Source organism: Eurosta solidaginis, chromosome 1 (assembly GCF_040869045.1).
Source record: "Eurosta solidaginis isolate ZX-2024a chromosome 1, ASM4086904v1, whole genome shotgun sequence".
NCBI lineage: Eukaryota > Metazoa > Arthropoda > Insecta > Diptera > Tephritidae > Eurosta > Eurosta solidaginis.
In genome coordinates, this window is record NC_090319.1 from 324,570,603 (window position 1) to 324,580,815 (window position 10,213).

The 10,213-nt window shown below is 42.8% G+C and overlaps 1 protein-coding gene across 2 annotated transcripts; it reads left to right on the forward strand.

Annotated features, from left to right (window-relative positions):
- Positions 1–5,897: 5,897 nt before the first annotated feature.
- On the forward strand, positions 5,898–9,233 carry Brd8 (Bromodomain containing 8). Of its 2 annotated transcripts, XM_067761971.1 has the most exons (3): positions 5,898–8,070; positions 8,135–8,380; positions 8,462–9,233. In XM_067761971.1, the coding sequence occupies exons 1-3, from the start codon at positions 5,976–5,978 to the stop codon at positions 9,178–9,180; spliced, it is 3,060 nt and encodes a 1,019-aa protein (XP_067618072.1). In that variant the 5' UTR covers positions 5,898–5,975; the 3' UTR covers positions 9,181–9,233. The 2 variants fall into 2 exon arrangements, with proteins under 2 accessions (XP_067618072.1, XP_067618071.1); XM_067761970.1 differs by having other exon boundaries at positions 8,135–9,233.
- Positions 9,234–10,213: the final 980 nt, after the last annotated feature.

Below are 10,213 nucleotides of genomic sequence, written 5' to 3' on the forward strand. Positions count from 1 at the left end.
TCCAAAATGATCCCGAAATAGTCCGGAATTGACCCAGATGGGATCCCGCACAGATCCAGAAATGATCCCGGAAGGGTGCAAAAACTATCCCGGAAAAGTAACAAAAAATCCCGAAATGGCTACTACGGCATCCCGGACGGATCCAGAAATGATCTCGGAAGGGTCCCCAAATGATCCCAAAATGGTCCCGAAATGACCCTGATGGATCCGGCAAACCATCAAGAAATTATGCCGAAAGGGTCCGAAAATGATCCCGAAATAATACAGAAAAAGTCACGAAACGACCCCCAGAGGATCCCCAAATGATCCCGTATTAGCCCCGAAAAGGTCCCGAAATAACCCAGACGGGATCCCGGACAAATCCCGAAAACCATCCAGAAATGATGCCGGAAGGAATCCCAAATGATTCCGTAAAAGTCACGCATTGATTCCGACGGGATCCCGAACGGATACCGAAAATCATCCAGAAGTGACGCCGGAAAGGTCCTCAAATGATCACCTAATAGTCCCGAAATGACCCTTAATGGGTCATGGACGGATTCCATAAACCATCCAGAAATGATCCCGATATATTCCCGAAGAAGTCCCGAAATGACCCTGACGGGATCTCGTATGCACCCCTAAATGACCCTGACGGGATCCCGGACAGATCCCCAAATCCATTCAGAAATGATCTTGGGAGGGACCCCAAATGATCCCGAAAAAGTCCCGCAATGATTCCGAGGGGATCCTGATCGGATACCGATAACCATCCAGAAGTGATGCCGGAAAGGTCCTCAAATGATCACCTAATACCAAAATGACCCTGACGGCATCCCGGACTGATCCCAAAATCCATCCAGAAATGATCTTGGGAAGGTCCCAAAATTATCCCGAAATAGTCTCGGAAAAGTTCAGAAATTACCCTGACGGGTTCCCGGACGAATACTGAAAGCCATCTCTAAATGATCCCGAAAAAGTCCAGAAATGACCCTGACTGGACCCCGAAAGGATCCCGAAAACTATCCAGAAATGATGCCGGAAACGTCCTCAAATGATCACCTAATAGTTCCGAAAAGACCCTGACGGGATCCCGAACGGATCCCGACAACTATCTAGAAATGATGCCGAAAGGGCCCGCAAATGATCCCGTATTAGTCGAGAAAAAGTCCCGAAATGAACCCGACGGGATGCCGGACGAATCCCAAAAACCAGCCAGAAATGATGCCGGAAGGGACACCAAATGATCCCGAAACAGTCCCGCAATAATTCCGACGGGATCCTGAGCGGATACCGAAAACCATCCAGAAGTGATGCCGAAAAGGTCCTCAAATGATCACCTAATAGTCCCAAAATGACCCTGACGGCATCCCGGACAGATCCCGAAATCCATCCAGAAATGATCTTGGGAGGGTCCCAAAATTATCCCGAAATAGTCTGGGAAAAGTCCAGAAATTACCCTGACGGATACCGGACGAATCCTGAAAACCAATCTTAAATGATGCCGAAAAAGTCCCGAAATGACCCTGATGGGACCCGGAAAGGATCCCGAAAACTAACCAGAAATGATGCCGGAAAGGTCCTCAAATGATCTCCCAATAGTTCCGAAAAGACCCGGACGGGATCCCGAACGGATCCCGACAACTATCCAGAAATGATACCGAAAGGGCCCGCAAATGATCCCGAAATGACCCCGACGGGATGCCGGACGAATCCCAAAAACCATCCACAAATGATTTTGGAAGGGATCCCAATGATCCCGAAAAAGTCCCGCAATTATTCCGACGGGAATCTGAACGGATACCGAAAACCATCCAGAAGTGATGCCGGAACGGTCCTCAAATGCTCACCTAATAGTCCCAAAATGACCCTGAGGGCATCCCGGACAAATCCCGAAATCCATCCAGAAATGATCTTGGGAAGGTCCCAAAATGATCCCGAAATAGTCTCGGAAAAGTCCAGAAATTACCCTGACGGGTTCCCGGACGAATCCTGAAAGCCATCCTTAAATGATCCCGAAAAAGCCCCGAAATGACCCTGACGGGATCCCGAAAGGATTCCAAAAACTATCCAGAAATGATGCCGGAAAGGTCCTCAAATGATCCCATAATAGTTCCGAAATGACCGTGACGGTATCCCGAACGGATCCCGACAACTATCCAGAAATTATGCCGAAAGGGTCCGCAAATACTCCCGTATTAGTCGAGAAAAAGTCCCGAAATGACCCCGACGGGATCCCGGACGAATCCCAAAAACCATCCAGAAATGATGCCGGTAGGTATCCCAAATGATCCCGAAATAATCCCGAAATGACCTCGTCGGCATCCCGGACGGATACCGAAAATTATCCAGAAATGATGCCGGAAAGGTCCACAAATTCTCCCCTAATAGTCCCGAAATTACCCTGATGGGATCCCAGACGGATCCCGAAAACCATCCAGAAATGATGCCGGAAGAGCCCCAAATGATCCCGAAAAAGTCGTCAAATGACCCCGACGATATCCCGGACGGATCCCGAAAACCATCCAGAAATGATGCCGGAAGAGCCCCCAAATGATCCCGAAAAAGTCCCCAAATGACCCCGACGAGATCCCGCACGGATCCCGAAAACCATCCAGAAATGATGCCGGAAGAGCCCCAAATGATCCCGAAAAAGTCCCCAAATGACCCCGACATACTCCAGAAAAGGTTCCGAAATGGCTCCGAGGGAATCAACGACGGATCGCGAAAACCATGCAGAAATGATTCCGGAAGGATCCCAAAATGATCCCGAAATAGTCCGGAAATGACCCAGATGGGATCCCGCACAGATCCAGAAATGATCCCGGAAGGGCCCAAAAACTACCCGGAAAAGTAACAAAAAATCCCGAAATGGCTCCTACGGCATCCCGGACGGATCCAGAAATGATCTCGGAAGGGTCCCCAAATGATCCCAAAATGGTCCCGAAATGACCCTGATGGATCCGGCAAACTATCAAGAAATTATGCCGGAAGGGTCCCCAAATGATCCCGAAATAAAACAGAAAAAGTCACGAAACGACCCCTAGAGGATCACCAAATGATCCCGTATTAGCCCCAAAAAGGTCCCAAAATGACCCTGACGGGATCCCGAAAGGATTCCGAAAACAATACAGAAATGATGCCGGAAAGGTCCTCAAATGATCCCCTAATAGTCCCGAAATGACCGTGACGGGATCCCGACAACTATCCAGAAATGATGCCGAAAGGGTCCGCAAATGATCCCGTATTAGTCGAAAAAAAGTCCCGAAAGGACCACGACGGGATCCCGGACGAATCCCAAAAACCATCCAGAAATGATGCCGGTAGGTATCCCAAATGATCCCGAAATAGTCCCGAAATGACCTCGTCGGCATCCCGGACGGATCCCGAAAATTATCCAGAAATGATGCCGGAAAGGTTCCCAAATGATCCCCTAATACTCCCGAAATTACCCTAATGGGATCCCGGACGGATCCCGAAAACCATCCAGAAATGATGCCGAAAGGGTTCCCAAATGATCCCGTATTAGTCGCGAAAAAGTCCCGAAATGACCCCGACGGGATCCCGGACGGATCCCGAAAACCATCCAGAAATGATGCCGAAAGGGTTCCCAAATGATCCCGTATTAGTCGCGAAAAAGTCCCGAAATGACCCCGACGGGATCCCGGACGGATACCGGACGGATCCCGAAAACCATCCAGAGATGATGCCGGATGAGCACCAAAATGATCCCGAAAAAGTCCCCAAATGACCCCGACGAGATCCCGGACGGATCCCGAAAACCATCCAGAAATGATGCCGGAAGAGCCCCCAAATGACCCCGACGATATCCCGGACGGATCCCGAAAACCATCCAGAAATGATGCCGGAAGAGCCCACAAATGATCCCGAAAAAGTCCCCATATGACCCCGACGAGATCCCGCACGGATCCCGAAAACCATCCAGAAATGATGCCGGAAGGGTCCCCAAATGATCGCGAAATAGTCCCGAAATGATTCCGGAATAGTCCCGAAAATGTTCCAAAATAACCCCGACGGGATCCCGGACGGATCCCGTAAACTATACAGAAATGATCCCGGAAGGGTCCCAAAATGATCCCGAAATAGTCCCGAAAAAGTCCCGAAATTACCACGGCGTAATCCCGGACCGATCCCGAAAACCATCCAGAAATGATCCCGGAAGGGTCTCGATATGACCCTTACGGGATTACAAATAAGGTGAAGCTAATTATAAAACCATGTTAATAAGGCAGCAGGCGCATTGGAGCGAATAAAAAGTTAGATAGAAACATACAGGTAAAGCTAATAAAAGCGTGCTAATAAAAACAATTGATGGAGGGCGGATGGCGGGAGTAGAGGAGAGGACCACTGATCGTTCCTCCAAAATTGTCTAGATCTCGTTCTGTATGTACCAGATACCAAAAACTATTGATTTAGGAGAAAATTTAGATTGAGTTATAATAATTTATGGATTTTACACCAGAGGGGGAGATAAAGGGGGCGGGCGGAGGGTGTCACTGCTTACTTTGTAAGCCCTCGACTTATTTGACCCCTTGAGTCTGTGATATTGGTGAAGGCCAGTATACGTAAAGTTATAATGTGTAAAAATTATGAAAAATAATTTCTCGAAGGGTCGTGGGACCCCCACCCCTCTTTCCATGTTCGAAAAAAATTTCGCTAGTAGACTACTGCCTGTGTCCCAAATTTCATCAAAATCCGTGTAGCCATTCTGGCGTGATTCAGTCGCAAAGACGAAAAAATATAATAATTAAATTATAACTGTTCCTAGGGGGCGGGGACCACGCCCCTTTTGAAAAATATATAGCTAGTAGATCCTTCTAGACTATTGGCTATATGTGTGCAAAATTTCATCCAAATCGGTCCAGCCGTTCTTGCGTTATTGAGTCACAAAGACAAACGTCTGGACAAACATCCAAACATCCAAACATCCAAACATCCAAACATCCAAACATCCAAACATCCAAACATCCAAACATCTAAACATCCAAACATCCAAACATCTTAACATCCAAACTTTCCCATTTATAATATATATTAGATTAGATATTAGATATTAGATTAGAGTCTTTTTCGAGTCTCCAGCATGATCAAAATAAACATATATGCGCTCATTTTCTGATCAGAAAACACCCCCTCGTCGGGAGAAAATGGTACCCTACGCGCGATTACACTCGTTGAGCCTTTTTTACCCCATATTACTAATCAGTCTTTTTCGAGTCATATTTACCATCATTTATGAGTCTTGTGGGAATGATTTTCAAGTGTGTTTTACAGCTTTTGCGATCAAAAGAAGAACAGAAATCGACTCCCTCTTATGAGTGAAATATGTTTTATTGAAAAAGCAACAACAAAATGTAAAGCAGACAAAAATTGTTTACTCAATCATATTTCGATCCCCAATGTCATCAATTTGTGATCGCTTTACAATTTGTTGTTGCTTTTTCAATAAATCATATTTCACTCATAAGAGTGAGTTGATTTCGAGTCTTCTTTTGATCGCAGAATTGATTGAACAGTTCTTAGTCGTCAAAAGGAGTCGAAAATGTCTCAAAGTGTTGATTTATACTTTAATCAATCTCCCATATGCTATGTGGAATATTAACATTAATTTCTAAAATCTAGTTAATAGATTAATAAATGTGAGCAACCAGTTAGGCAAGCATTTTGAAATAGGTATATATTGCAACGTACCAGTCATTTACAAAAATGTTTGAAAAAAACTATTGAGCAAATGATTTAAGTAATCGAACAGCGAATGCACAGGTGATCGAAACTGTTTACTATTCTGGACGTTTTTGTCAAACATTCGCCACTTGTAAAAATTCACAATGCATGTTTGCAACCAGAAATTGAGCTCGCAGAAAGTTCCCATTGTGAATGCACCTTCAAAAAAGAAGAAGAAAAACCAATAATTGCACAGATTTAGGATTGCTGTAAAAATAATAAGCAAATCAACTTTAATATAAAGCACCAAAATGTCAACTGCTGTTCAACTAAATCGTTTGCCCTTAGATCAGTGGACAACTAGGGAGCAATTGTGTCTGGCATCGGCAGTTTCATGTAGCGGAGACCAAAATTGGATGTTGGTAAGTCGTACCCTAAAACATGTGTACGGCAATGATACTCCATCACGTCCGGCCGATTGGTTTTCTCAAAAAAATTGTGCTTTACAATATGGTTACATGTTGGAAAATGTTGAGACGCCAAAGCGTAAAAAACGTACAAGTGAAAGTGCAAGTAGGAATGCATCGCCGGCTACTGTTGAGACGCCAACAGATTTAATTTTACGACGCCTCAACGATGAGCGCATACAAGAGCTGAAGGCAGAAATACGAAGGGAACAAGAAGAATTTGCACAAATTTATAGAGAGCTGAAAGCTTTACAGGCGGGTATGCTTAATGAAGAACAAATGCGTGAAATGTGGGGTAACATTGAAAAGCAACAAGAGCAGGAACGTGTTGAAGAAATGAAGTTCGAAAATCAAATGCGCGAAAGGGAACAACAACGACTAGAAATGCAACGTAATTGGCGTTCTCTAGCACCCGCAACCACAACGACAAACGCTTCAAGCGCTGCTGCTGGTACCACGACTGTAGATATGGATGTGGAAGATATAATGCCAACAGGTACACAAAATATAACAACTGCTGCTGCCACTCAGGCACAGCAGCAAGTGCAACCGGCAACATCACCATTACTCTCTTCGCTTCTTAAAACATCACCCACATATAGTAATAGCACACCGCCAATGCTGCCAACATCTACAAATACATCTAATATGCAATCTACCCGATCAATTGCTCCAACTATAACCACTTTGCTTACAAGTGGTTATGTGCCAAATACAAACCAACCTGCTTTAACTTTAAAAGCTGGAGTACCACCACAAAAGGCCGCACAGTTATTGTCAAGTCCAATTAGTGGACCACCTTCAAGGGCATTTGTACCTGTCAAACCAAATACACCACAAAATTTATTGAGTCCATCACAAGCCGCTCCAACACTTTCGATGTTATTGGAAAAGAATAAAGGAATTGCAGTTGTTGCAGCAGCGAATGAGGATAATTGTAATGATGGATTGACACCTTCCAAAGTTGTGGAGCCTTCTATACAAGCACAGTTCGATGATATGCCAAAACCAACACCATCTGACACAAATAATGATGAAACTCCATTTGAGCATGATGAAGACATTTCCACGCCAACAAAAAAGGACGAGCCTACTGTGAATATATTCAATGAAATTGATTCGGATGACCCCGATCCAAACGAAGAACAACAGTTGTTAGAAGTTTTTAAGAACATAGGGAACATTGACGAGCTTGATATAGATGTTTCCGCAGTTATAGACGATGAGGAAGTGGATTTTCTGAAGGATATGGCCGCTGATTCACCTTGCGAGGATGGAAATATCAATAATTTTGATAAAGATGGAGCAGATGTTACTAAAATGCTAAGTGTCACAGACGACTTTAATAGAGAATCAATTGATAAGGGGAATGTAAACTTAGCAGTGAATGAAGATAAACCCTCATTAACTGCTGCACAGCCATCTACGTCAGATGACGTGAATGTGAGCGCTGCCTCTGAAAATAAACCAAGAAAAGTAGAAACTATTTCTAGCGATGACTCAAATGATAATATACCACTGGCCGCTGTCGCGACACTTGAACAAAAAGCTGTAACCGATAAAGTAATTTTCGGAGAAAATTGCAATGATGTAGCGCTGGGGAACGATGCTATAGATGATGGTGGTGAAATCAAACATAGTCCAGTAAACACTAAAACATGCATACCTTCATTCGATGTCGACGATGATGATAAAGAACATGATAAATTAGAAAAACAGTTGGCTGATCTTGTAGGTGCAAATGATACAGACGAATCAAAAAACTTAGAAGACGAAGGAAAAGTGCCAGAGATAAGTGAAAGCTCTGACGTGATTCTAATTCCGACTGATGGTGACGACTCGAGCGGTAGTAAAGCAAAGTTGCGCAATGAGAAAACAAATGTTGATCTAGAAGCAGCTAAAATTAAAAAGGATTTAGAAGGAGATATTGGTATTTTAGGTAAATATTATAAATTAGATTTTCTGAACCAATACAAATTCAATTATCTTTCCTTTTATTTTAGAACTTTCGAAAGAAGACGAGATTGGGCACACCCAAGAATCAACCGAAGTGGGTAGAACTAACATCAGTCAACATGAAGCCAACAGTTTATCGCTACCACCAACAATAGCAATCGCTGATACAGATGATGATTCCTCAGCTACAGATTTTAGTATTGCTATACGAAAGGATGATAAAATCTCAACATCCACAAACTCAACAATTAAATATAGTGCACCACAAGAACGTAAAGGCTTGCATGAATTAGGTACACAGCAGCAGGATACACAAAATAAAACAGATGATGATTCTACAACTCTTTTCTCCCCATCTTCATCATCATCTATAGCCGGTGCTACACCAGTACGTCCACCACTACTACGTAAATTACGTGATCGTGATCGCTCTGAAAGTCCTTTGACAGAATGCGATGCACATACGGCATCATATAATAATGCAAATATATCGAACATCGAGAGCAATACCAGTAACCAACAACGTCTACGGCGTCGATACTCATCAACGCCTAACAACAATGATATCAGTGTTCCAAATTCACCCTCTTCAAGTGATCGTGATCGAGATGATTTGGAAACACGTCAATCCAAAAAATGTCTATTAAATATTTTGTATGCTTTGCAATATAGCAAAAATGCTAACAACTTGCAACGCGCATTTCATGATAACAATGTTAAATTTAATGAAATTTGTTTACGACCAAGTGATATGCATACAATACGAAAACAAATTGAAACTGGATCTATACGTAGTGTTACTGAATTGCAACGCGATATTATGTTAATGTGTCAGAATGGTTTAATGTTATTTAAACAAAATACCAACGGCTTTAATGCTGCAAATGCATTCATGCAAGAATGTCGAGATATACGAGAATTTGTCACAAATCCTCCATACAGCAGTAGTGGTACTAGAGAACAACAACAACAGAACATTGCCACACACCACAACGTCAAAGACAGTAACAAGGATATGAGCAAATCACTCAATGTGAGTGGTATAGGTACGAAATCACGCAGTTCATCGCGAAAAAGTCAACGCATCTCTTAATTTTTTAAAGTATTTATTTAAAGGTCAATTAAAATATGTGTGAATCTTCATGACATGGCGTTATTTGAAATGAAGACGAATTGGAAGTAGTGAATTACGAAGCAAAATGGGAATGCTTTTTTGAAATTTTAACGAATAGCATATTTGGGAGTGAAGTGATTTCCCGGTGATCGCTTGGATAAAATTACAACAGCGACTCATTCAGGGCTTTCTCATAGATATATACTCAGCTGAGCAGAGCTCACAGAGTATATTAATTTTGTTCGCATAACGGTACCCCGAAACGGCATAAACTAATCGAGATAGATATACACTTCTATATATCAAAATGATCTGGGCGAAAAAGGATATTCAGTTAGCCTTGTTCGTCCGTCCGTCCGTCTGTCCGTAAACACGATAACTTGAGTTTTGAGGTATCTTAATGAAATTTGGAATGTAAGTTCCTGGGTACTCATCTCAGATCACTATTTAAATTGAACGAAATCGGACCACGCCCACTTTTTCGATATCGAAAACTTCGAAAAACCGAAAAAGTGCGATAATTCGTTACTAAAGACGGATAAAGCGATGAAACTTGGTAGGTGGGTTGAACTTATGGCTCAGAATAGATAATTAGTAAAATTTTGGACCACGGGCGTAACACCGCCCACTTTTAAAAGAAGGTAATTTAAAAGTTTTGCAAGCTGTAATTTAGCATTCTTTGAAGATACCATGATGAAATTAGGCAGGAACGTTATCCTATTACAATATGTATGCTAAAGAAAAATTAGCAAAATCGGATGACGAACACGCCCACTTAAAAAAAAAATTGTTTAAGTAAAATTTTAACAAAAAATTTAATATCTTTACAGTAGCCGTGTTTTTTCACACGCGTATACGTTTCGTTTGCGCGTAAAAAAAACGCCTATCCTCGCTTAGATAATGCTTAGGAGACCCATCTAGCGGCTGTGGTTAAACAACTAGCTACAGCAACAGGGTGTACCGAAAAGCGGAGACACAACGCTGTGATGGCCATAGGGTATAACATATACCT